This window comes from Plectropomus leopardus, chromosome 10, assembly GCF_026936395.1.
Source record: "Plectropomus leopardus strain MGB_pleo_1.0 chromosome 10, ASM2693639v1, whole genome shotgun sequence".
In the NCBI taxonomy this organism is placed as follows: Eukaryota; Metazoa; Chordata; class Actinopteri; order Perciformes; family Serranidae; genus Plectropomus; species Plectropomus leopardus.
In genome coordinates this window covers 2,441,582-2,469,528 of record NC_142185.1, presented here as the reverse complement: position 1 = coordinate 2,469,528, position 27,947 = coordinate 2,441,582, and the positions used below count along the sequence as shown (strand labels likewise).

Genomic DNA, 27,947 nt, shown 5'->3' with positions numbered 1-27,947 from the left:
AAAAACCATGAAAAAAATCATAGTATATGGATTAAATAAAACAGCAGATGTGTCGATTTAAAAATTGATGCGCTGTCATATTTAAACGAAATTTATTGAAGTTCATGAAACATTTCTTAGCAAGTTGCTCATTGCCTTTTTTCCCATGTTTTTGAAGGCATTGGCACCGATTTGCACAGGTTTTAAAAAATTCAAATACTTGTAAAAGGTGTCTGAAAGCAACAGAAGAACATTGATGTCGCTCCAGGTTTCAACGAATTAATGCTATGGGTGTATTATAGTAAAAGGTGAATACAAATCTTTAAAATCAAGTCTTAAGTCGCTTAATATGAGGGATCGGCTTTTATTTTGACAGTGCAACCGGAACTCAGCCCGTATCAGATGACGCGTGTGGCGGTGGAGACTGGGGCCGTGCGTCGAGAGCGGAGATGAAAGGGGCAACTAGAAAGCTGTCAGTACTGTCAGTACTGTCAGTAGCGTCACCTCGAGAAAAAATCACCATGTCTACTGCTTTTTACGCCTGCCTTCTTCTTTTGTGCCTCCAAACCAGCGCTGGTGAGTTTTTTGTTGCTGGCTGGCATGCTAACGTCGCTCGTTTTGTGATATTAATTGCTATGGTTAGCTCATTTGTTCAGTGACTGTGGTCGCGGTGGCTAACGCTAAATGTGAAATATTCTTTCAAGATGTACAAAGCCGAGCTACAGGCCAAACTTTACCTACCGTTAGCTCCTCTTTCATTGTGCTGTGGGTTTGAATAACTGAAGGAAAGCCCCGTGTCTGGGGTAAGTGGCCTGTTAGCCTGTTGTTATCTGTCGACGCGTTTATTACTGTCAGTTAATCGAACAGTAATAAACGTGTAATTGCTACACGTTAATACAGCTACATGTTCATAGTTAGTGTTCAGGTTAGCTAACATTTAGACACGAGCCAAACACAGTAATTAGCTGCTTACAACAAGCTTGGCATGTAAACAGAGGTGAAAGGCTGGAGTGCTTTGTCGTCTGATATGCTCAGAGAAACAGAAAGTATCCTTGCTCGAGATTCTCAGTTTGTGCTCCCTGTCAATTCATGTGTAGTATTCTTGAAAATAGACACAAAGGCTGAAAATAAATCATTCGGATAATGTAAGGGAAACAATATTAAAAATATAGGAAGAGAGCAATTAGCAATACCGGATGAAATGAGTTTATTATTGATAAGAGATCTTTTCTGAACATTTTTACCAGCTGCTGGGCTTGTTTTCACTTTGTGAGTGTATGTGTGTATCATCATGGCAACATGTGATCCGGGTGGCTACGGTTGTAGCCAGAACTAATACAGAGGCCATTTTGAGTATTTCACCTGTTGTAATCTGTGTCTGTCCTTTTGTCTGTGGAAAGATTTTTGTCAACGCAATAGTGGTGCAAACATGCAAGATGCAGTCACAAACTCTGTGTTGTTGGGATCACAGTGAAAGCAGAGTTTAAAGATAGTTGTGGTCTTAGCAAAGGAAAAAGCAAGTAGGGGGGCAGAAAGTAGGGAAGGGGTCATTGCCTCCCAACTTTAAATCCCTGGTGCCTCATCACAGAAACTTCTACATCTAAGTCTGAAATCCTATATTTTGGGTGTTACAGAGACATGTTTCCCAACATGTCTCTGTACATGCATTTAGAAATAAAAATCCTTTATTATCTTTGGATAGAAATGTAGTATGGCTGCACGCGAGCCAGAATTATGTCAGTTGAAACAAATTTAGCTATTCGCTCCGAATAATTGGCTCATTGTTCCACTTTTTCCATAAAGAGTTTGAGAGTTTTAGGAATGATCATTTTACCCAGGGATTATCAGCGAGTTTAGTGACTGAACTGAGACATTTCTGTGTTGGTGTGATCAGCACTGGACCAGAAACGCTTATCATTTCAGATGTACAATGAAATAAAGCAGACTAATTTAGCATGCTGACACGGATTGGTGTACTGATAATTTTACAAACTAAAATGTTACAACCGCTGACAACCAGGCACACCAGGCTCTCTCTCACACTGAAGCTCTGTGGCACTCGGTGTCTCTCTCCCACCTGACGTGCTGAAACTGTTGCGGTGGGGCAGGATCCCATCTTTCCCAAACCTCCAGTCACCCTCATCCATGAAGTACATGGTCTCTCCCCACCTGAAGCCGTAAAGTTCTGGGGTGTAAGGTGTTGGCTGTGGCTCAGAGGTAAAGCAGGTCGTCCTCTAATCAGAAGGTCAGTGGTATGATCTCTGGCACCTCCAGGCAACATGTTGAAGGATCCTTAGGCAAGATACTGAACACCAAATTGCTCCCGATGCTGCGTTATCGGAGTGTGAGTGCGTATAAATGGTTACTGAATAGCAGGCAGCACCATATACAGTAGCCCTGGCCACCAGTGTGTGAATGTGTGTGTGAATGGGTGAATTTGACATTGACTATGGAAACAGAATTTGATGACTTTGTTAATTTGACTCCAGTAATTTGTCAATGCTGGTACGGGGGCTAACGCAAGCACTTGTCTTGATCTGTATGAATGAATACAGGTTAAGGTATACAAATTGGATGACAGCAAGGGGTTAGCACGGTGAAAAATGCATACCATGTAATCTGGTGCAGTAGAAAGACACAATCTGCTGCACCAATCTTAATTTCTAGGTTTTGGTAAAAGAAAAAAAACATCTAGCTAACCAGACTTCAGCTAACGATCCTCTTCTGTACTTCCAAGAAACCCTGGTTGCTTACGAAGTTTTGCCTCCACCAGCCACTGTGGTCAGCTAGTGTCTTCATGTAGTCTGCGAGTTTTTTCTTCATTCTACCGACAAACAAATGACTGACGCTTCCTAGTAGGTGTGGCAGAGGCAGAGTTTGGCCTTCCAGCTGTAACGCTGTTGCAGTAATGATAAGGAAATAAGTCTTTGGGCCTTTTTTTCCATCCATGGAAATGAGTGCGATGTTTGTTTCATCAAGTTTGTTCCCAATAACTACATATTTATTTTTTTAATTTTGCAAGGGTGCTCAGTCTATTGTAGAGAGAGAAAATGTGAAAAATGTAAGGCAAGTGCTGAAGCCTTCTCCATTTCCCCTGTCCAGTGTCCTGTGATAGAGGTGTGACTAACAGAGGGCTTTCTTCTCCTTTTTAATGTCTGGAGTTTCAGTCTTCAGTCAAGCTTTTCTTGTCCTTGGAGTAGAGGTTAGGTTGCAGTGAGATGTATCTTTGTATGTTTTGAACAGCGGTGAGAGTTGGCTAAAGTCAGCCATTCTTACTTTTTTAAATTAATTTTCGGAAACATCTGAAAAAAAATTAACAGTTGAAAAGGCAAGGGATGATTATAATACTGCTTTTATGGTTCCCAAAACTGTTTTACAAACTTCATGGTTGTAGTTTGTCTCTGTGTGTTTAACAGAATTTATTGTTGTATGTATTAAAATGCAAAAAGTATATTTACAGAAATTAGATTAGAGTCATTAATATACTGTACTTGCCTGAATAAAGATGATGTCTTTTTCTGGAAGTTAACGTTAAAAAAAGTGGGGCTCCTCTTGTATTTTAGGAATAAACAACCACTCACTCACTTGCAGAGAGTGTTGCATTATGGGTTGTATGTAGTCTTAATGTTGCTTACCTAGTAAGTGACAAAGGTTTAGCAAGACTTTCTCATTGTCTGTTGTTTTGATGGACTGGGGCCTACAAAAAACTGTTATAATTATTATTTCCAGTCATTTAAAATGTCATCTTTTAGTGATAATAAGACATGCTTAACAGCATCTATTTTTTATTTACTTTCATTTTAACAACCAATATACCAAAATAGCTTACTCATGATGCATTTGTGTGTAGTGCTATTTTTTGAAGCACCAGAGTGCACTTATGTAAGTTGTGGCCAACTATTACTATAAAATGAAAAGATATTTTGATGAGACTTTAGACTGAGAAAATAATAGATCAACTTGCTGTAGTGTTTAAAAAAATTAGTCAGTGTCCGACGTCTTTACTGCAGAAACAGACCGTGGACTGACTCATTTGTCAAGTAGTCATTGCAGTACATTGCTCAGGATCAGAAATCGTTAAGCTTTCCTTTTTACTTTTGTCTTTATTATGATGCATCTGGAGAGTGACAGGATAGAAGAAAGACAGAGGGAGGATGACACTGGTTGCAGTAAAACCCAGGCTGCTGCTCAGAACTCCTACAGAAGCCTTCATTAAGCACACGCTCAACCAGGTGACATACAGGTCGCCCCAGCTTTGAATTTTTTTTTTAATTATGACACGTCACAATCCTGGGCGCACTCTCCCTCTCCTTTTGTCCTTAAGCTTGATGATGTTCCGCCCGACATTGTAGTTTATTTTTACTTCATTCCACTCTCATAACCCGGTCAAAACCAGTAGCCTATGTTGATATGACCAAACTTAATGGGACGTGTGACGTACTGAGCCGGCTTTCTGGCATGACGTGTTCTTTTGTGGAGCTAAATAATAATAATTATTAAAATAGTTCTGCCCAAAACTAAACTAAGTTCCAGCCTGCATCATTTCCTTGTACTATTTCAGATAGTACTGTTCAAAAGAGAATGTTTATCATCTGCATGTGTACTTCTAAGTAACAGGATAATTGTGTTTAAAATCAGGCATGTGCAGTGGGGTCGCCCCCTCTCCTCTTGAACCGTGCGCAGGCCGCTCACCAAATGGGAGTTAAATTTTAGTAAGTGTCCCTGGTTGCATTGACGCTCTCGCTCTGAAACTTCTCTGGTTTAAGACTTTTTGAAGCATGAGGAAGTGGTGCATTATAGATAAAAACCTGTACTTGAAAATGATTTTTTTTTTGTTTTGTTTTGAGTGAATTCCCCTTAAAATGAAAAAACAAAAGTGCTTGGAAAAGTTCTTGAAAGTCCTTGATTTTCACTCTGTATTTTGTGTCTGAACCCTCTATGATTCCTTTTTAAGAAGGAAAAACCCTCAAGAATAAGGACTCTCTTCTCCTTGGTTTAATCTCAGGGAAACTTTTTTTTTTTGTTTTTGATTTTTATATTTACAAAAACTGGTGTTGGAATGGGGGTTCTTACAATTAGGGTGGCCCTCCAGTCATGCTAATATGATTATAAAGTTAATGTGTGATTAAATGATGTTTATTGCTTGAACTCTGTTCTTTCCTGTAAAAAGGTCTCTGGTGGATTATTGAATAAATGTCATGAAATAGAACCTCAGATGTGTATCTCCAAATCACCGGATTTCTCTTGCGAAGAGTCATGGTTTAATTTCACATTGACTGTGTGAGTCATTTAAGATGTCAGCTCATGTAAGGTGTGCCACACCTTGATAACTTGAAGTCAAGACACTCATTGCTATGGAATCTGTGTCTGTGAGGCTAAAGGAGTTTTTGAGAATGTTGTAAAATGGGTAGACGATTGTAGATTTTTTTCAAAGACTGATTTAAAAATGACACTTTAGAACTCAATATTTTTAAATGTCCTTTAAACTAATGTTAACTACTGGAATACAAAATTACTGAATAAATTGCAGTTACAATTAAGTTAAACAAAGTAGCTACTGTCTTATAATAAAGTTGAATACAACCTACTCAGGTTTTTGTATCTTTTTGTGAACATACAGGTGATATTGGATTTCTTTACAGTGTTCCTTCAGTACAGATGGTTTAACACAATTCTGACTCTGTACAGGTGTCTGCAGTTATTCATGGTGATTCTCTGTTTTTGATTTGTTCCTCTTTTCTGAGGTCAAAGTATTGCGGGCCTCATAGCTCCACTTTCCAGCACTGTTCTTGCTCAAGTCTAAACCCAAATTAGCACACTTCCCTCTGTTGTGTTCTCCTTTCAGTTTCCTTATTGACATTATTATTTTTAATGTGCTTGATGACAATTTTTTTTTTCCTTTGTGTGTTTCCTTTGCGTATTGAGTGCACTCACTAGATTGTGAGCATTATAGGATTGATATTACGGTTGGCAACATTTCTGTTTTTTTAAATTATTGTTTACAAATTCTCTAAAAAAAACAAAAGATTAACAAACAGAAAACGTTGCATCCAATGTTACACGAATATGTAAATACAAAACACAGTTAAACTTTATTGCTGTGAAATTGTGTAAAATATGTTTAATTCACTCCAGTCTTCTAAATACACAGTTAACCCTTTGAAACCTGGAGTGACATCGCTTTTCTTGTGCTGCTCTCAGACGCTTTTTAGTATTTATACCTTTGAAGGGGTGCTGAGCGGTATGACCTATAATTTTTAACATGGTATTTTTAATGATTCTGGCATTTTCATGGTATATCACAGTATTCTTTTTATTTAGTTATTTATTTATTTTAATTAATGGTTTTTTTTTACCCTTTTATATAGATTTATAATGACTTATTCTACTTTCAAGAGTTCACACGATTCTCTTATTCCATGATATGAATAGACTTTTGATTTTAAGATCAAGATATGAATTGATTTTTGATTTGAACATTTTTGTCAGCTTTGAATTTCCATTGTTTGACTGTGGTAATTGTAAGGATCATCAATTCATTGGTTTTATGCCCTGACAACTGACATTTACGTATTCAAATTCTTAATTAAAATGGTAGAGACATGGTATTGAGTGAGCTATGACTACAATAATTTATTTAATCAGTCAAGTTAGCAAACTATTTAACATAAAAACAATGGCCACTAAAGATCAAGAGTATTTTATGACATTTTGAGTTGCCTCATCTGCAAAAAACTATTTTGACTATTTGACTACTTTTCTCTTCTTAAGCGTAGCCTGTACTGGAATTGTTTTGTCAATATGCATATACCAGATGAGTCTGTATACCACCTAATATTACTTTGAACTGTAAGCAAAGTGGCGTGATTTAATTCCAATTTTTTTCCCCCTAAAATAAGGGGGGAAAGGCAATGACTAACTAGGTAAGAAATGCTCTACAAATTGCAAGAAATAGGTAGATTTTGAATTGGTTTTTTTTTAAATAAGGAATTTGTTTGCAATGACATATTTAAAATTATAGTGCACCATTATTATAACTTTTTATGCACTTTCCCCCCGTCATTTCCTTGTTGTTTTTTTTCTTTATTTTCAGATAATTTATTTTTTAATTTTTTTTAGTAATTTCTTACAAATCTTTGTATTTTTTGGGTCATAACCTCTTCTGTTGCTCTTTGCCCTCTTCCCATGTTTTTGAAAGAAATTGAGCCAGTTTGCTCGATCATGAGTCTACCTCTTAAGCATTTATAAGCAGTATATAGACATGTAATAAATGGTTCATAAAGTTTTATTACTGTTACCCTTATATTTCCAAGCTCATTTTAGAAACACCTGTTGTTTTTCTCAGGCTACAAAGGAATAAGTTACAGTTACACTTCCAATGTTGTGTGATCTGCAGCTTTTTTATCAAAGCTTCATGCTTAAGCTGTGTTTGAATTTGGTGCCACTTCTGAAACGACCTACAAAACAATTTTAAAAATAAAGGGTTACACCCGGTGAGGTTTACAGTGTTCTTAAGTTCAGCCTGGCCCACCAATGAATGTATCTGTTACTACTTATTGTGTGTCTATCAAAAGCCTGATATCTTTTTCCTCCATAACGCTTTATTTTTAACCAACAAAAAAATATTAACACATCAGTGAACCACACTGTTGTGTAACATGGTGGTTCATTATCATGAACACACATTTTATTAATAAATATATTGTCATGCTGCCAGAAATACTCACTGAAGCAGCACGATAACGAACCCAGACATATGCACCGTTTCCCTCTGTTTAAGTAACTTTTGCATTTAGGGACAGGCTCTTACAAGACATGTTGTAAAACTCTTATCAAATTTAAATTATTATATTAATTTCACTGAATACGTGTCCCATTGAGGTTCTTTTAATTCCTCAATTTCTTTTGTCATCTTTCCTCACGCTGATACAACTCGCCTGGCTGTTAGTATCGGCTGCAGGTGTTGAGCTCAGGGTGGGGGAAGGAGAGGTGAAACTGTTCATGCAAGAGGCATTCAGGGCACAAGACAAAATGAGGGCACGCGTGCAAAACGGCATGTGGAAAAATGATTGTTTTTTCTCAATTACAGTTCAATTTAATGCACAGTTCTACCTACAGGTGTGCTAAAGTTTTTGCCCTGTGCCCTTTTTATAAATGAAATCATATTTCTGAATTGTTTTTAAAGATGTACGCCTTCAAGAAGAACCAATAGGCTTGGAGTTGAGTGCCACAGACAGAGTCAAGTTTCTTTTTATGGGGTTTTTTTTGACAAAAAGAAAAATACAAATAAATGTTTACCTTACCTTACCTAAATCTTTCCTCAGTCAACCGATGTATGAAACACAGCTGTCACTGGCTGACATATTTGGTTTTTAATGGTGGTTGTTAGTCAGAAGAATGAATGCTTTCTTGATGACATGAAGTGTATACTTTCATTTTTAAAATAAAAATATTTTGATGACAGTCATTTAATGTAATAAGACTCAAACACTAAGTAATGACTAAAAAAATAGAAACTTTTAGGTTCACATAGTTATGATAATCCAGAGCTAAACAATTCATTTACAAAGCATTTAAGTATTTGGTGTGAGCATATTTGGGTCAAATAATAAACGGAAGCGTAATCAATAAGGAAAGTAATTGTTGATTGTCTCCTATATTAATGTAATTCATAAATGAAATATTTATTGTGTTTCATTATTAAATATGATTATAATAGGGTTGACAGCATTGTCATGTGGGCTTGCTTCCTGTTTGTTTCAGAGGGTTCGGAGCTGACCCCACCAGAGAACCTCACCATGATCACCTTGAACACCAATTACACTCTGAGCTGGGACTGGGACCGGAGTTCTGCAGACAATCACGCCATCAGCTTCACCACACAATATGTGGCGTAAGTCTTACACACACATCCATCATTTCTCGCACACACATGGTATGGAGAGAGCAGCAACACTGAGGCTGAGCAGCAAATTTGGTCTGATAAGTAGAAGTCTGAATGTGATGTGAACTGGTTAACCTGTAAAGCTCTAGTTCAACACATTCTCCTGTTCCAGGACTAATACTGGGGACACTTTAGCCATGAAGGACTGTTTGCTGCATTTTTTACATGCTTTTCATTATTAATTTTTGGATAATTTTGGCTGTGTTCATGCACATGGCATGAATTTGTCAAGATCGTGTTTTATTGTTTAATCTTGGAATTTCCAGCTCAGCTCCTACAGTAAGTCTAAATACCCCATGGAAACTAAATTGTTGCATTCATACTGTGAAGTGCAAAAAATGCACCACTGAAACCAATTCAAACTGCAATGTTTTGATCCCACAACCATAAAAGCGTAAAAACATGCATTGTATTATATCTGGGTGTCATTCTGGACTATTTACCATCTGATGATGTTATTTAAATAAAAAACTGATGCTGGTTAAAAAATTAACTCAAATCATATTAATGTATAATATTTTTCAAAGCTTGATTTTGAAAAGTGCATTTTGTGTGCAGAGCGATATGAGTGTGTGTAATGTTAAAGTGGGCCCAGGAGGGTTTGAAGGAGTTTATTTACACTCTGGAGAAGTTTTTGCAACATTAGCGATATGTCTCGAGGACCGGCAGTGTTGGCCGCTCCACCAGTTCCAGTGTATATAGTTAACTTTACAGTTAACACTTACAGAGCTTGGGATGGACAGATATACGCAAGTGTACATATTCATATGTTTTAGTAAGTAAGCATATGAGTATATGGAAGTATTATGTATTTGCTTTTTCTTTTAAGAAAAACTTAAAAGAGGAAAAAAGAACAAAAGTAGGGAAAAGAAAAAAAATGCAGTCATCCTGTAAATTGTAATATATCTGCAGCACACAGGCATTATCATTGCAAGTATTGGGGAAAAAAATCTGTGGTTTTAAAAATCACAAATTAAAAAAGAAAATTGAATAGAAATTTCACATATATTAAATATGCTTATTTCTCTGCAAAGAAGGATAATGTAAAATACTTTCAGCTCGGAACAAAAAATATGTAAATCTGCCATACCCATCTGTGTACGCTGAGTTGCTCCCGACACAATAAACTATCTTTGTCCAACTTTTACATTTACTACACAAGAAATGCTCAGGATCTCTGCATTTCTTTAACAGTTTGACTCTAAACACAAAGTCTTGATGTTTGTTTGTTCACTTCAGTCTGTCTCTGTCTGGTGAGAAATTAAACATCTCTTGAGCCTCGGTGGTTTGTGTGAATGCATCGGGGTACTCAGCTGTCTCATGAGAAATGTGATGCAGTTTGTTACGAGTCAGAATGTTATCCAGACCAACAACAGGAAACAATTCAGAGTCTTTACTGCCAAAAAGAAATAGCCTTTGGATTACAGCCAGCACTCTGGCATGCCAGGAAGTTGAGTGAAGTCGGTACAAACTGTAGTGTGGATGATGGATGTTGGATGAGGATGATAAATGATGTGGAAATGATTGATTGGCGTGCAATTTCAAAATTTGTACACATAATGAACAAATTCTCACAAATACTTAATACTTTTTCTTTACAAAGTAAGGAAGTAGCACCCCAGACTCATTCAAACAGGTCCAGATATCTTAAACTAACCTGTATTACTTCTTAAAAAAAAAAGAAAATTAAGTGTGTCTAGTTTAAGACAATCAATAATTTCAATTACATTGATTCATATCTGTTTTTTTTCTTGCCCTCTCAGGAAATACAAGCTGAAGTCTAAGAAAAAGAGACCCACCTGGTACACAGCGTGTGAGGAGACATCAGAAAGGTCATGTGACCTCACCAAGCTAAACCTATACTACCTGGGCATCTACATGCTGCGTGTACGAGCCAGTGTTAACGGGAGTCTCTCCAACTGGGCGCTGAAGGAGTTCTGCCCCGATAAAGACGGTGAGAGAGAGGGATGAAGTGAAGACCAGCGTAGGGAGGGCAGGAAACTGGGATACCTGGGGGGGGGGTATCCCAGTTTCTCTTCTACATAGTGCTGGGAGGTGTGACCAAAAAAATTGTATCATGTTTTTTTTTTTCATTTTTGCATTACAGGGCCTTGATATAGGTTTATAGAGGCTTATTTAGAGCTTATATAGAGGCTAACCCTACTATCAGGACTACATAAAATACATTAAAAAAACATTTAAGGCTTTGGTTACTACATGGTTTACTCAGCCCCACAACATCATACAATAATGACGAATCAGAATGTTTTCAGCAGCTGCAGAATATTAACAGGTTTTTATTGTGCAAATTCAAAAACCATAACTTCAAAATTGATCTGCCAAAAACTTCAACCCTGCTTCTTTTTTAAAATGAAATATTTCAAGACTGCTGTTAAACACAGTAATCAAAGCCTTCAGTACATACATGATGATATTAAAATATTTTTTTATTTTATTTAGGCTACTCCTGACAGAAGAATAATCAATATGCGTAAAGTATTTAGATATCCAAGTAAATATTTCTCAAATATTTTATTGTATAAGAAAATGTATATAACAGGGAAACTCAATACCCTTATATTGTTGAAGCGGATACTTAAAGTTTACAGGAAAGACATCTTCTGCATGAGCACAGGACAGCATGTGATCTCAGGTGGTGAACCACAAACCATCAACATCAAGACAAACATACTTTGGTAGGCAGTGGAGAGAAGAGCAACTGAACAAAGAGCACAACCACACAGTGATGCTGACGTAGCTAAGAGCAATATTGTAACATTTGCCTTTAAAAAAAAAAAAAGAAAAAGATGAAGCTCTGAACTATCAAAACCACAGTGTAGAGTTGAGTCAAGATCATGTGATAAGTTTAAGAAAACATTTCCAGCATGTCTGAATACAACTTCAAGGTTACACAAACACCCAGGCACACATCCACTCTGCAGCTGGAACAGCAGGTTACACCCACACTGCTCACAGCTCCTCAGACAAGCATGGATTGATTTGTTCTCGCTTCTCAATATTAATGCTTAATGAAGGTAATCAGTTTGTAACATGCACACATTTCACATGCACAGTTAAGTGGAGCTACAGTTAAACCTTGATTAGGTAATTTAGTTGGACTACTGTCCTTATCTTATTATACAAGCAGTGTGGGAGAATCCGTTTATTTATTTATTTATGTCTGACTTCACCACAGCAGGTGGAGATTTGCCTCCTTTCAGCTAGTTGCTATTGGACCTTCTTCTGGTCGACCTATTGTGTCTCATACCAAACAAGTCGCATGTCGAAGTGTGCCAACATAGATAACTTTTCTGCGCTCTACATTTCATATGTAATCTATGCTTTACTTGGTACCTTGGTCTGGTTTTCTTTCCTGCCCTTTTCCTTCTTCTTGTTTTTCTCGGCTTTCCTTTTTTGAATTTATGTTGTTCAACTTTTGGGTCAAAGCCCGGCGCAGGGACTATGGAGCACACGCAGAATGCTGAAGCCAGTTCAGGTTCAGTTGATCTTTGTACATAAAAGGGTAATTCAAACCCCAACCACATTATCTAGGTGTGTTAGTTCATCTTCAAGAAATTTGACTTGCCAGACCAATTTGATGTGCAATTTTAGTTGGACTAACATGTTTGAATGTATTTTAAAAGTCCAGTTTTAGTCGGACTTACATAATAATTCCACTTCTTCTAACATCATGTAAACATCCTGACTGACAAACTGAGATCAGATAAGAGGTAATGGTTCAAGCTCAGACTCGCAGCAGGGCTTGGGTAAACAGATTGTTGGGGGTGTGGTGCTACATTAATAAACTCTCCATAGGTCACATCTCTGTTAGCTTTGAAAAAACTGAGCCAGTGACTATGAAGTGTGACAAAAATGATTGAACAAATGGTGAAATGCTTCACCAATGGAAATATATTTATTTAATAGTCATTTAAACAAGAAAAGCAAAAACGTATTCTATTTGAGAAACCGGATCTGACAAATGTGTGTCATCTGCTTTGTTTTTTTTTAATATGAACGCCACTAAAGCTATGACCATAAAAAATCATGATCAGATGCTAATCTCTCCATGTCCCTCTGCTGCTCCTGCTAGCTGCTGTGGGTCCTCCAAGCAAAGTGGATCTTTCTCTTGATGGAAGTGTACTCGACATTAACATCTCCGACCCTCTGACCAGCACCAACAGCTCCATGAAGGACCATCTTGAAGAGCTCTACTACCACATCATCTACTGGGAACGCTCCGAAGACACACAGGTAGCAAACGCATCCCTGAACTCATCTCTCATCTCTGCAACATAAGGCCTGTGTGTGCTGTACTGCTTTGAGATGACTTTTACACATCATGAAAAAAATGAATCAGAATGTCTGGACAAAAAAGAACAGTACAAAAAGTGATATTAACAGACAATGAAAAACATAAAGTAAAAGAAATGGTACAAAGTACAAACTTATTGAATTGCACCCCTTCTCCAAAAGTCAGTGAATTTTAACCAGCTTCCTCGTTAATTTAAACCCATACTTTAATTAATTAAACATATATGCATACACCCACTTACCCAAAATCAAATATCTACAATTATCCCATATTATTTACAGAAAAAAAAGCTGGGGGAAAAAAATCATAGTATAGTATGTCATCCAAAAATCACAAAAAACATAGTATGGTTTGTTTTCTATAAATCATAAAAAATGACACAGTATACAGTAGTGTGTCATCCACAAATCTAAAAAAAAATAGTCATAGTATAGTATGTTGTCCAAACATCACAAAAAATGACATAGTGTATTATGTCTCCCGAAAATATCAAAAATAGTCATGGTATAGTATGTTGTCCAAAAATCACATAAAACAACATAGTAAAGTATGTCGTCCAAAAATTAAAAAATAGTCATAATATAGTTTGATGTCCAAAAATCACAAAAAAACGACATAATATAGTTTGTTTTCCATAAATCACAAAAAATGACAAAGTATAGTACGTCGTCCAAAAAAGGACATAGCATATGTGTTGTTCAAAAACCACAAAAAACGTCATGCTGCCTGAGTGCAGCGCCGTACCCCTGTAAACACCTGGTTATTGTCAACCATCCTCATCATCCCTCTTTAACATCAATTCCCCTGTTGCCGTTTGTGTTAGAAACCCTTTGTCATGTGATGCTTTTCATACAGATTCTTTGTTTAACCCTTTAACACCTGGGCTGTCATCAGTTTTCTTGTGCTGCATTTAGACACCTCTCACTAGCATTTTAACCTCTGATACCTATAAAAATGAGTTTGCTTCGGTTGGGGTTAAAGGGTTAAGAACTGTAAGACAGATACAAACATGATGTAACAGGAGAAAATAGCCAACAGTTCGCACTTCCCATTTTCTCTTGAGACCCTGAAGACACATGGTGAAGCCCCTGAGACTGCAGCAGCCACATTATCCAGTCGCACACTCACAGTCGGCGCTGTTAGCAGAGCACCTTCTGTCTGTGTCTGTTCTCTGTCTTCAGTGCAGTGTTGCTTTATTGGATTTGACTTGTGCCCTATATGGTTAGTAGAGGTATTTCCTGTGTGTGCGATGAGCCGGCTGAATGCCACATGAGAAATCCTACATGAGTTCTTGTCAGGTGCCTTGATTTCCTGCCAGCTGCTTTCATATAAACAGTAAGCAGGTACACCTTAAAAGTGGTTTGACAAGGAAGGTGCAGGTTACTCCAGTACATTCTAAAATTACCCAGAGCTGATCCAGAGCTGATGGTATGCAAATGATTTAGATGAAGGCCACAGAATGCACATAAGAGTAAGAGTAAGTTATTATTACAGGCAAGAAAATAAATGTAATCACATATGCATTTGCTTGCAATGCAGCTTTTATTCATTTCTTGAATCCTAGATTGTGTTCAGTATTCTACTGGGCAGTATGATATAATAGTTTTTTAAAAAGGATACGACTTTAAAAAAAAATTATAGCGGCATAACAAAGGGAACAAAGGATGGGAAAGGTAATGCTGAATAGCAAAGTTGTAATAAATACATATTACTAAATATTACTTTATCACTATTTATGAACTTTCCATGCTGGATTTCCATCACTTTTTCACAGACTCAAGTTGACCAATGTTGTGGATGTTTTTCCTAAACCTCAATATATTTTAACACTTTGAAACTTGAGCAAATTGGCTTGATTTCTTTCAAAAACATCTGAAGAAAGCAATGAGCAACTCAGGAAGATATGACCCATAAATTAGAGGGAATTAGTAAAAAGTGCAAGAAAATGATCAGAAACTTACAACAAAATGGGAAAGTAGAAATAAAAACATAGAAAGGAAATGAGGTAAAAGATACAGCTTAAAATTTTTTTAATACTTCTGTAGAAATAATTTAAAATAAATAATTATGATATTTCTAAATATAGTTCTCTAGACATAGTTTCTTTTTTTAATTTCCAAATGTATTAATTTCTTGTAATTTTTGGAACATTTCTTACCAAGTTGCTCATTGACATATTTACCATGTTTTATTATTATTACAATATTGTTATATTGTTATTTGTTGTTATTTATTGTTTTTAAACAAATCAAGCCAATTTACCCTTCAAATATTTTCGAACGGTGCCCTGAATGCAGCACAGGAAAAGTATTTTCTTTGGCTTTCAAAGGATTAAGCTATTACTGTAAATTCTATTTCGACTTGCATTAGGAAACATCATCTGCTGTGATGTGCCAGCTCCAAATTCCTTCTTCATAGAGGAGCTCTTTAGTCTTTACAGAGTTTCAGCATCTTTAAGGCTCTGTAATATGAGTTTTTTCTGACTGAAACAGAATATGTGGGTGTGGGATAATTGCCAGAGTATTACACTGCATCATAAAAAAGAGGGCATGGTTCATAAGTTTCTGGAAAATCTCAGTAAGTGAAGCAGCAGAGAAGTGGAGGACTCCGTCTACACCCCTCTCTCATGCATTGTTGAAGTGAAGTGAAGTCAGTTTTATTTGTAAAGCCCATTTAAGTTTGCCTCAGTGGGCTTTACAGCATACGACATCCTTCTGTCCTTAGACCCTCACATCGCCTAAGGAAAAACTCCCCCAAAAAAACCCTGTATTGGGGAAAAAAAGTGGAAGAAAACTCAGGAAGAGCAGCTGAGGAGGGATCCCTCCTCCAGAATGGACAGATGTGCAATAGATGTTGTAAATTATAATTAAATTACAATAATGACAAAAAAGAAAGAGAAAGGAAGAGATGGGGAGAGATTCACAGCAATAACAGTAATAATAGCATGTCATATTACAATAGTGATAGGTGTAAAATTACTAATCAGGAGGATATGGAAGAACTACACACACACACACACACACCTTCAACCCATATGGCTCTGCTAGCTGCCTGTTTTCTTAAATGAATTGGTTTATTAGCTAGAAGCCTGGGATCAAGCACTTGTGACTCATGTCATCACATTTCTGTACTGGTGTTTTTAGGCAGTGAGAAAGATGCCAAATCCCCAGCAGCTCCATGGCTGCTGAGCCTGAGGAAATGGTGAAAATACAAAACAGGAAATGAAAGTAAAGTGTGTTGTAAACCTTGAACATAGAAATAGTTACTGAGATTCTCAGTTGATGTGACCTTGCCTGTACTGTGAGAATGAACTGATGTTTTTGTCTTTAGAAACATTAATTCCAGATCTTTGTCAAGACATTGTTGATGTAGAAATACTGCAAATTTAGGCCAGTGACAGTAAGGGACTACAAAACAGAAGGTGTGTCACTGTGTGCTGACACATCATAATGTTTGACTGCTTACCTTTGAGCAGCCTCTTTTGATCACTTGTATTTGCCTAAAAAGGTCTTTGCTGGCAGTCATTACAGAAACAGGCTTTCCAGGCACACAGATATCTGAATTAGGATCAAGGACAAAAACAAAGTTGTGTTGACATACTCTACGTGAAACCAGCCTTGTCTGCACAGGTGGCTGATTGTCAGTTGCTCTAAAATGCGTTCTGATCTATTGTTAATGTGCTTTAAAGCACAGAGCATTCATCACAGTAAACTACCGTCAGTGCTGAAAGATCAAACCATCCAGACCTTTGTGTTTACACTAAGGCAGCGAAGCTCTAAAGTGACACGTGAGTAGACCTGGATCAGTTTGTGTTGAGAAGCCTCAGCTAGACCAGAACACTTATTATAGGCTTTTCAGTATATTGTTTAAATTTCACAGTGTCAAAGTTGCATAGAAGTGGGTGATACAGTGCAGTGAGCTGCATACCAGCTTAACAAAAGTTTAAAATAATGGTGAATAAGTGATAAGTTAGTTAATCTTAATGAAATATTAAATTGAATATATAATGATGTGGATGAATGACATGTGCTGAAAGACTTTTAAATAATGGGTGTTACTGTAATGCGCTGGCTTCCAGATGCTGACCAGCAAGGTCAACATGGTGACTTTGTCCAACCTGAAGGCCTGGACGTGGTACTGTGTGAGCGTCCAGTCCCGCTATGACTTTTACAACAAGAGCAGCAGCTTCACCCCACCCAACTGCATACAGACCGAAGGTAACACATTTTGAATTGATGTATTAATATCAAACATAACAGTGCTGCAGGAATCTGCCTGTTGCTGCATACAAATCAAAACACGCTGTCTGACAAAAGTCCAGCTCACAACAAAACCTGCAGCCAGTGAGGACAGCTCTTTGAATCCAATATGGCAACATTTTGGATTCAAAGCCGATGAAAGAGTCTTTTTTAGTTAGCATTAGTTTAAAGGACTTTTAAAAAAATATCGAGAAATATATTGTGTACCGAGATATAACCTCAAAATATATCAATATTATTTTAAAGCCATAGTGACCAGCTCTAGTTTTAGTAAATCAAACCAGTTTTACCAGACCGGTAAAACCAGAATCTGACCCAACTCTGGCCCATGTAGGTGTAACAACTGGGCACAGAACAGAGTGTTGACTCCTTTAACACTCTCTTAACCTGTACATCTTCTGTGTGTGCGTGTGCGTGTGCGTGTGCGTGTGCGTGTGCGTGTGCGTGTGCGTGTGCGTGTGCGTGAGGTGCAGCCTGCATTTTATTGTGCAACCCTGAGTTGTAAAATGATAGTAAATGACCTTTGGAACAACTTTATGTTATTGCACTGAGTATTTTGTTTTCAGGAACATATTTTAATGTTCTGTTAAGCTGTACTAGCCAGAGTTTAACAGGAAGGGGGTGGCATCCTGCTTCCTGCACAGTGAAAATAGAGAGCCGAATAAAAGAAGTATCAGTATGGCAATATTAAGCTGTGCTGATCAAATGTAAACCAAGATTCTGTCACTGAGTTACATATTTCTCTCCTAAAATGCTTTCAGAAACATGTTTTAGCTTACCGTTTATCTGTAACACGAGATCACAGAGTGCCATTGTTTCACTTTTTTGTGATAATCTTTTATTCCATATGCCATACAAATACTGAATGCAAGATGACTGCACCAGGGAAACCAAAGGCTTTTAAGTGCATTCTCTGTAGGTTATAATATTCTCACCTGCTGCTGCTTTTCCTGTCTATTTGTGCAATTTGTTTGTTGTTGTATGGTGTGATGTATCTAATGATTTGTTTTTTGTCTGTAATTTAATGTATTGGAGAAGCCAAAGACAAATTTCCACTAAGGTGTATAATAAAGTTAATCTAATCTAATCTAATCTAATCTAATAGGAGTTATTTCCAAATTGATGTGTTTCCATTAGGTGTATTTCATATTCACACTTTCAGTTTGGAAACCCGCCTACTCTATGCAACTCAATTCATCTGTTAATTTAATTATTGATAATCACAAATACATTATGCTATGTATTTAAGGTAGTTAGTAGCTAACAGAGCCTACATTCATGTCTGTATGTCTGTATAAACCTGTGCTGTCAGTGTATGTAGGTGATTGCAGATGCAGCTGTTCTTTCATATGATCTATGATTTAATCTGTGCATGTGTGTCTCTTGAACAGGTGCTGTCCCATGGTGGCAGGTCTTTGGGTACTTCCTGGTCTCTCTGGTGATCTGCTTCCTCATCATGCTGCTCTTACTCTGTTGCTTCTTTTGGTTTTACAAGACCCTGAAGTCTACGTTTTTCCCCTCCATCCAGCTGCCTTCACACTTCGAGGTATGCAGTCACAGCTATAGTTTGTTAACATTTGTAATATTTAAAGGCAATTTGTATATTTTTTTCCTTTTTTAGAACGCTGGTTTTATTGTCATAAATTTTAACAGTTAAATGAAGCACAAGATGTTTTTTTTGTTGTTGTTGATGAAAATAACATATAGCTAACCCCAGAGATATAGCAGCTGACTGGTCAGTTTACGACTGACCAAACGCTTTGCACGCCAGAGTTAGAACTTATCCCACTAAAGTTTAAATATTCAGTGTCACCAGAACATCTTATGTCAATCTTTACTTTCTCCTCTTGTTCCCCCTCATATGCTCCTGCCTCCAGTATCTTTATGACTCTCCTGGCTCTGACATTCCACGCCTCCTCACTTCAGATTCAGACTCAGGCACGTTGTGTAATAAGGTAACCATCTGTCCCGAGCCACCTGTGCTGGAAATCCACGAGCCTCCCCCTGAGGTCCTGCCAGTGCACCCATCAGGCCTGGAGCCAGACAGCAGGTGGGATCTTCTCTGAAGCCACATCAGCTCATGTGTAACAGTCATGTTTGCATGTTTCAATATTCAAATGCCCTTTTGATTACTCAGCCTGTGTTTTACTTCACAGTGTTTACATAAGGCACTTTTGCACAAAGGTGGCACTATAGGCCGCAACAAAGCCCCCCCCCCCTTTATTCCACCCCTGCACGTTTACACAGAAATAAACGATGGCGGCATCATTCTGCTCCAGTGTGTGATTATACACTGCATTGCTACATCACGAGATCAAAAGAGGCATGACAAGCATGATGTTTAACACACGAGTATCCGCCTCTAGCATGAAATATAATATATGCATTAGCAGCACTTTCTAAACACTAACAGTGGCATTAACATGTCATGACAATCATTTGCTGATTCTGTTATATGGCAGCTGATCTCGTACTTTGCTCTGAAGGTAAGGAGCTCCTGAATCTCTTTATATTCTCAGTTTGCAGACATTTATGGCAGCTGTTCCTCTTCTTTTAATTAGCTGTTATGCTAACAACTGCTTTTTAAATTCCCACGGGGCACATACATAAACGCGTTGTCAAAACGTTACACCCATAATCACGACTTTCCGGCGTTCCATTTTCAGGGTTCCTGCGGATCTTTAAAAAGTCATAAATAGTATTGAATTTGTTAATCAGAAAGGGTTTGGGTTTTTTCCAACATTTAATGTAGATAATTTAACTTTTTCAAAAAAAACCCCACATATTTTATGTTACAATGAATATTTAGGCAAAACAAATTATCTGTCTTCAGTTTTGGTCATTCAAAAATTTGTCTTAAACTTCATTCTGAATGGTATTAAATAAAGTCTTAAAAAGTCTTTAATCTAACTTGCTTTAAACTGCATGAACCCCGGCTGGTGTCGGCACTGTTACTACTTCCTGTCCTGGCTCAAAGGCGAGACCACTCTGTCCCCCTTGTCAGCGACCGGATGTGATATACAGAACAGCAAGGTGACATAACGGCGAGATATTACTGCCTCGAACAGGCAGTGTGAACGCGGTTATAGAGTATTCGTGTGGTGTAATGTATATTTTTGTCAGCATGTGAATGAATACATGTCCCCTGTCCTCTTTGTGTCCAGTGGCAGACACAGTCGTCAGGACAGCAGTGGCAGTGGAGACTCAGGAGTGTACTCCACAGGGGGCAGCTCCAGCCTGCGGCAGCCCAGCAGCAGTCAGTCCTCAGTGCAGACTGAGGACTCCGGGCAGGGCCCCTTTGACTCTGAGCAGGTGAAGATGCAGGACATGGCTCCAAGGCTCAAGACTCATCTTCTGATCGCAGACGAGGGCATCGTTGACTTGTGTGTCTGAAGACATGCACGCTAAGACATTTGCTGAGAGGAGCAAGGATGACATTAAGGAAGACAGAGGTTTGTGGAGAATGTGCAGTGTGCCTTCACTCCAGCTGTCACTGTGAAACGCAGAGAACAGCATCATGTCCAGACCAAACAAATAATTTGAAAAAGGACCATTAGAAAACATGATAAGTGAATGCCTCATGCAGGGAACAGAACTCATCTGCTGTGATGTCACTTCCAAGGAGGAGGGATGTGTTCTTCACTGTTGACTCATTCCTCTTTACAGATGCTTTTAAAGATGCTCATGTGACCTTCTTTTTGGCACCAACCAGGAAGTGCTGAACCATGACTGTACTGATATTAATATGCTGTGCGTTCCCTTCTCTAAAGCTACTGTCTGAACCTTCATTCTGTGAGTGGTCGCCCTAATCTGAGCGTTGACAGAATCAGTGTGTCTGTGACAGAGACTGCCTTAAAGGAATACTTCACCCCCAAAATGACCTTTTGTATATCACTGACTCACCACGTTACCTTGAATTCATTCATTTGTTTTATGTCTCTGGTGTCAGTAATCGACAGCGTGGAGGCATTATGTTTTCATGTTGTCATAGGGACAACATGTGAAGGCAATATCTCAAGAACGCCTTGAGGGAATTTCTTAGACTTTGATACAAACATTCACTTTAACTCCGTGATAAACTGATAAGATTTAGGTGGTCAAAGGTCAAGGTCCTCGTGACCTCATCTGTCTCATTCTTTCGATTGCGATATCTCAAGAAAGCCTTGAGGGAACTTTTTCAAATTTTGCACAAACATTCACTTGGACTCAAAGATGGGCTGAATATATTTTGGTGGTCAAAGGTTAAGGTCATGGTGGCCTAGTATTGGTTTTATTCTTGTGAAACGAATATCTCAAGAACACCTTAAGGGAATTTCTTCGCATTTGACAGAAACATTCCCCTGAACTCAATAATGTGCTGATTAGAATTTGGTGTTCAAAAGGTCAGGGACACTGGGACCCGACATCTGTCTTAAATTTGTGAACACTATCTCTGTAGAAAGCCTCGAGGGAGTTTTCCCAAATTTTGCACAAACGTCCATTTGGTCTCAAGAATGACCTGATTAGAATCCGGTGGTCAAAAGGTAGAAGGTAAAGGTCATGGTGACGTCATAAAACATGTTTTTTTGCCATAAATCAAGAGCCTTTGGTGCCCACCTTGAAACTGTACTGATTGCAGAGATCTTCTTTGTGTGAAGTGTCCATGTTTTCACAGACTTGGTTGTAACCTGTAAAGGCAGCTTGACTGGTGTGTGGAAGCATGCAACAGCGTGGCGGTATATCTGTTTTTTATGCTTCTACACTGAACAAAGAATCCAAAAACAGCAAACATTGTCCATGAATTGAAGTCATTCGGGGCCACATTAAAAAAAGAGCAAAACTATATAAAAAATCTATTAAAAAACTCTCACACAACTGGTGCAATGTCATCCAGGTCTCATTTATCCAGTCAGATGCGCGGAACTTCCCAAACACGTTGCATTGCCAGTTAAGGACCCTTAGAAATGAATGAATGGTACTGAACCTGAAAGCAGAGAAAAGTTTCCTGTTCATAAAGTGCTAAAGGCACAAAACAACACAAAACAGCTCAAGTTGTCTCATGAATTTAAGGTAACAGCATGAATCACGCATATATAAATGGTCATTTTGTGGGTAAAGTTGTCCTTTAATAACAGCTTTACAAGTCAAAGTATCTTTGCTGTAAGGAGTTAGCTTCAGGAGCTTAAAGGTGCTAATTAGGTAGCATTAAGTACACATAAGCAGCTGAAGTCAAATAGTGACTTCAGAGTGATGATTGACATCAGCAGTCGATGCAACTGTTGTCATTGCAAGAAAAGGCACCTTTGAATGGATTGTTCCTCCTGCCTGTTGTGCTGCTACAGAAGAGTGCAGAGATATTTCACAGATCATGACATCAGAAAGAAAACAGCAGCAGGAACTCATCATGACAGTACAAATGTTCCGTTTCTGTTGATGCTGGTTGGTTGGCTCAGCTGTACGATCATTTTGGATATAGATGGTTGTATGGCTGTTGAGCTGTATTGTGTTTTTTAATGAGCCAAATGTCCCAACTAACCTGTTAAAAATACCTGTTATTCTTGCAAACATGGCTTTAAACATCCATCCTGACATTACAAATACCAGGTGTAGTCACCACAAAAATAATAATTGTTTTTTTTATTGATATAAATGAGGTGGACAAAATCGTAGCAACAGCTGTAAGATAATAACAGTAGAATTTAACAGCAGCACTGGCAGTGCAGGTCATTGCCAGTGAAGGGCCAGACATGCTGACATTGTGATAATTAATTGTTCTGCTGTATAATATTTTGCTGAAATGTCTGTTGATCGGAAGAACTTGAGAAATCCACTTAAAACAGCTTAGTTCGACCTAAACAGAGCAGGGCCATATGGGCTGAAAATGATATTGCAATATTTTTAGGCTATATCTTGATACACAATATATATCTTGATATTTTTAAATCTCCTCAAAAGCACCTTATTAATGCTAGAACTGGGAGACAGAATAGTATGTTCCTTTAAAAAAAAAAACAAAAAAAACCCAGCAACAACCAAATTCTCTATTTGATGTGACAGTATTGCAGGAATGACCTTTGGTACTTTACTTTGGTTAAAATTTAACACAATTCCATTTTTTCATCAATAATCATCAGTAATGTAGATATAATGACGAAGTGGGTAAAGGTATTAAGAGTAGTATTAAAACATGTAGAGCTGTCTGAGAAGTTGAGACTGGTTCATCACTTTAACCGTCATGCAGCCTTAAAAAAAATCCCACACCATTTATTCCATATCCCAGTATAACAAAATCCAATATCTAAGACAATATATAGTCTCATTATCTCAATATGATATCTTTATATTGCCAAACCTTACTAAACATGGTTTCTGTTTATATCCAGCTATCCATCCAGCTACTTGTTGAATATCTCCACATAAAAAGAAACATTTTCCACCCTGTTGCATAATTACTGTAAGCAGTTAAGTGTTGTGTTTCACAGCATAAAAAAAAAAAATCAGTCCTTTTTTTTCTCTGTTTTTCATCTCATCACCAATCTGGTTGTATGCCCAGATCAGATGTGATGATGAAAGAGTTTTGTGTGCCTATGTTGTGTGTGTTTCTCTGAGAGAAGCTTGTATTCATTTTAACACAAGCATTTGAATACATTTTTGTTCCACCGTTGATGATTCTTATAGAATCTTGGTGTCATATCAGTTTTATTTGCATTTACATTTTATTTGTATTAAATATATTTTGCTCATGTTTGTCATTCGAGCTATATTTTTCATGTGTTCTGTTGGTATTGATGTTTTTAGGGAGTGATTCCTGTATGTTTCCCTCACAGGTGTCTCTGTGACATCACATTCAGCAGACAGACAGCAGCTGAGCAAACATCATTTAATGAATAGATGTAGAGGGGAGAAGATTGATCTGCCCTCTGTTGATGAGTTTATTCAACTTTCATTGCCAGCTTTCATCTGCTTTATGACAACCACTTGCCTTTTCCCGATTCTGCAATTCCAAGATGTATGAGTGGAATTTTGAGGCAGTGTTGTAAGAATTTGCATGGAGAATTTGATTTTTTTCAAAAAAAGGCAGGATGTTTGGTAATGTTCTGTTTGTTTCTAAAAAGTGTGCATTTGATTTCATGTCACAGCCTTCCAGGTCTTTCAGTGCTTGTAAAAAACTGTTAGTTCAACCTTGTCATCTAAGCTTGATCCACTTTGACTTAATCCTTGTTGCAGAAATGACAATCTGCATTGCTTCAACATCTTGCCCGTCACTGTCTGTTGTAACTAGAAATCATATGTAAGCATATTGTTAATAGTTAAGCAGCGTATTAGTGAAGTGAGTGTACACAAAGAAGTGGTGATGTCAGTGTACGTCTCTGGTCTCACATTCACCAACTATTGCATCTCCAGCACTCATGTTAATGGACAATCATGAACATAAAATAAATGGCTTCTATCAACCAAAGCGTGGTGTCACAATGAGCAGCTATACTGTGCAGGGACTCTTAAACACACACCCACACACTCTGAGCTCCACATCCTACACTTCAGATATCTTATCTAAGAGACAGTTTACTCAAAATCAGCGCTGTGGTACTCAAATCTAGTCTCAAGATGTTTTTAGTGTAGTTTTGTTTTATTTTATCCATTATGTTGGACTTGTGAGCATTTTTACTCAGACTTGTGATGGTTTCAGCTACCAGTCTCACGTGTTAGTCTTCGGTCTTGAACTCCTCTGCTCTGCAGTGTCATTTACATATGCAAGAAATCCATATATCTGCAGGCCCTTAAAAAGTCTTGTAATGTCTTAAATTTAATCTTATTTTAGGCTTTAACTCTTTGAAACCTGAGCAAATTGGCTTGATTTCTTTCAAAACATGTGAGAGGGCAACAAAAGAAGTGACCCAAAAATTAGCAAGAAATTAGAAAAAAGTGCAAGAAACATCTAACATAATCAAAGATTTGTTACAGGGTTTTTTTTGTGGGGGGGGGGGTCCTTAGTCAATGTGATGGTCTAAGGACAGAGGGACGTTGTATGCTGTAAAGCCCTCTGAGGCAAACTGATTTGTGAACTGATTTTATACATAAAATTGAATTGAATTGATAATTAGCAAAAAAATATTTTTTATATTTTATATTTTATTATATATATATATATTTTAAAATAATTTGTTCACAGCTTTTTTCCCCATAAATATTTTCCCCTATCTTAAATGATTTCACAGGGGTTTATGATGCTCAAAAAATGTATCCACTGATTTACAAACATCTCTTTTGTACTGAAAGTTGGTGGGAAAAAGTTTTTTTTTAGGCACAGCACAGTTTGGCCATGATGAAAAGTGGCTGGGCCTGGTTTTAGGTTGAAATAAGTCTCTTTATTGTGTAACGTGATATAAATTCATCACGTGAGTTATGTCAATGCATGAACACTGTATGTTAATTGTGTAAAATGTTATAGCAATGGTGGTTTCACACAGGACACAAACTGCAGTGTTCTCAGTGAAAGTCTGGCTCTGTTTGACCTCACTTCTCTCCCTCTGCCCTCACATGGACTTTCCTTCTCTTTATACTCCATCAGTTTCTTTCAAGTAAGTACTGTGGCGGAGGGGTTTGCACTTGAGTTAGCTGGGGTAAGGGGTGCAACAGAGCATTGGTATTGGATAACCTGACCATGAGAGTGGGCTGGCTCAGCAGCAGACAGATACATTTAATTGTAATTGGACGGCACTTGTGTTGTGCATCTCTGGTCTTCTGACCACTGAAAGCACTTTTACACTCCAAGTTACGTTCACACACACACTCACACACTGGTGGCCGAGGAAGGTGCCACCTGCTATTCAGTAACCAATTACACGCACTCACACTTCGAAGAAGCAGCTTCAGGAGCAATTTGGGGTTAAGTATCCTGCCCAGGGATACTTCAACATGTTGACTGGAGGAAGTCAATTCAAGTCACATCAATTTTATTTTAAAAAAAGCCCAATATCACAAATGACAGTTCGCCTCAGAGGGCTTTACATTATATGACATCCCTCTGTCCTTTGACCCTCACATCGACTAGGAGCCGCAAACCTTTCAGTTAGAGGACAACCCGCTCTACCTCTGAGCCACAGATAGAGTTAGAGACTAGCTAGTAAACACAGTGGAACATTTCTATGTCATAGACAGGCATAGAACAGGCACAGTTATAATGATTTTTTAAATTTATTTATGAGAGTATTGGAATAGGATGTGTCCCTGGATATAGAACAGTATATTATGGGAATGAAATGGTAAAGTATTGTATAATGTATAAGGGACAATAGGTTATAATGCATAATAGAATAAAACAACATATATAGTGAGGTATACAGTATAATCAATACTTGTTCTTTGGAATTTACATAAGATGCTTAAGTATATCAGTTGTTCTGTCTGTCTGTCTGTCTGTCTGTCTGTTTATCTGTCTGTCCATCCATTCATCTATCTATCTATCTATCTATGCCTTTATTGTCATTGCACAGCTGTACAACACAATCAGATGTCTCCAGTGGCACATATTCACAAGCAGACACATCCAAGATGATAAACATGAGTATAAAAGCAATAAACATTTATAAAAACTGGTAATGAAAGTAAAATATCACACAGTAAAGAACTATTGTTCATATTCAAGATATATTGCACATATACAGGATCTTCAATGACACTGCGCATACCTTATAGCATGGGTAGGTACTACTTTTTTCTTTAATGGCCCCTGGGTAAAAGTTCAGTTTTTTGGGGAACTGTAGTGCCTTCCAGAGGGCAGCAGGGTGAAAAGTTGGTGGCCTGGGTGAGATGAAGACACTGAGCTCTGTAAATATCCTAAACTAAGTGCCAGTGATTGGTTATGCTAAAGTCTGCTGCAGTGCAGCTGACAGACAACAGCAGCATGTGAAAATGTTTTCCATGGAGCAGTGATAGAAAGACAGAGGCAGATGGGTAAAATTGGATGTTCTCAATGTCCTGAGGACACACAAAGGCTTCTGTGCCTTCTTCACCAGGGCAGTGGTGTTGAGAGTTAAGTGAGGTCCTGGGAGATGTGTGTGCCCTGGAATTTAAAGGACAACACGAGTCTACTCTTATGTGTCAGAGGGCAGGCTCCTCATTCTGTTTCTTGAAGCTGATCATCAACTCCTTTGTTAAGTGCCAGGTTGTAAGTGGAACACTGTTCTGTCGGCAGAAGCATCACCAGTGTTGTCCATCCAACCACAGTGATGTCATCCAGAAACCTTTTTTATGATGTTGATGCTGTGGGTTGGTGTGAGGTCATATGTGTGAAGGGAGAACAGAAGAGGACTTGTCACACATGAGAGGGTCTACGGACAGACAGATGTCATATGCTGTAAAGCTGTCTGAGGCAAATTGTGATGTGTGATGATGGGCTTTATAAATAAAACTGACTTGACACCCCTGCAGGACTCCAGTGTCAAGTGTCAGGGAGGAGGAGTGGTGC

General features: G+C 37.9%; 1 protein-coding gene across 1 annotated transcript; it reads left to right on the top strand.

Annotated features, from left to right (window-relative positions):
- Positions 1 to 439: 439 nt before the first annotated feature.
- Positions 440 to 24,935, top strand: il10rb (interleukin 10 receptor, beta). The gene is made up of 8 exons (XM_042494169.2): positions 440 to 555; positions 8,743 to 8,872; positions 10,687 to 10,877; positions 13,017 to 13,177; positions 17,317 to 17,455; positions 18,889 to 19,043; positions 19,375 to 19,547; positions 20,662 to 24,935. The coding sequence occupies exons 1-8, from the start codon at positions 501 to 503 to the stop codon at positions 20,888 to 20,890; spliced, it is 1,233 nt and encodes a 410-aa protein (XP_042350103.2). The 5' UTR covers positions 440 to 500; the 3' UTR covers positions 20,891 to 24,935.
- The last annotated feature ends 3,012 nt before the right edge of the window (positions 24,936 to 27,947 follow it).

Coding starts and splice junctions, on each gene's coding strand:
- il10rb (XM_042494169.2), top strand. CDS start 501: ATGTCTACTGCTTTTTACGCCTGCCTTCTTCTTTTGTGCCTCCAAACC. Junction 10,878..13,016: donor GTTCTGCCCCGATAAAGACG/GTGAGAGAGAGG, acceptor TGCTCCTGCTAG/CTGCTGTGGGTCCTCCAAGC. Junction 19,548..20,661: donor GGCCTGGAGCCAGACAGCAG/GTGGGATCTTCT, acceptor CTTTGTGTCCAG/TGGCAGACACAGTCGTCAGG.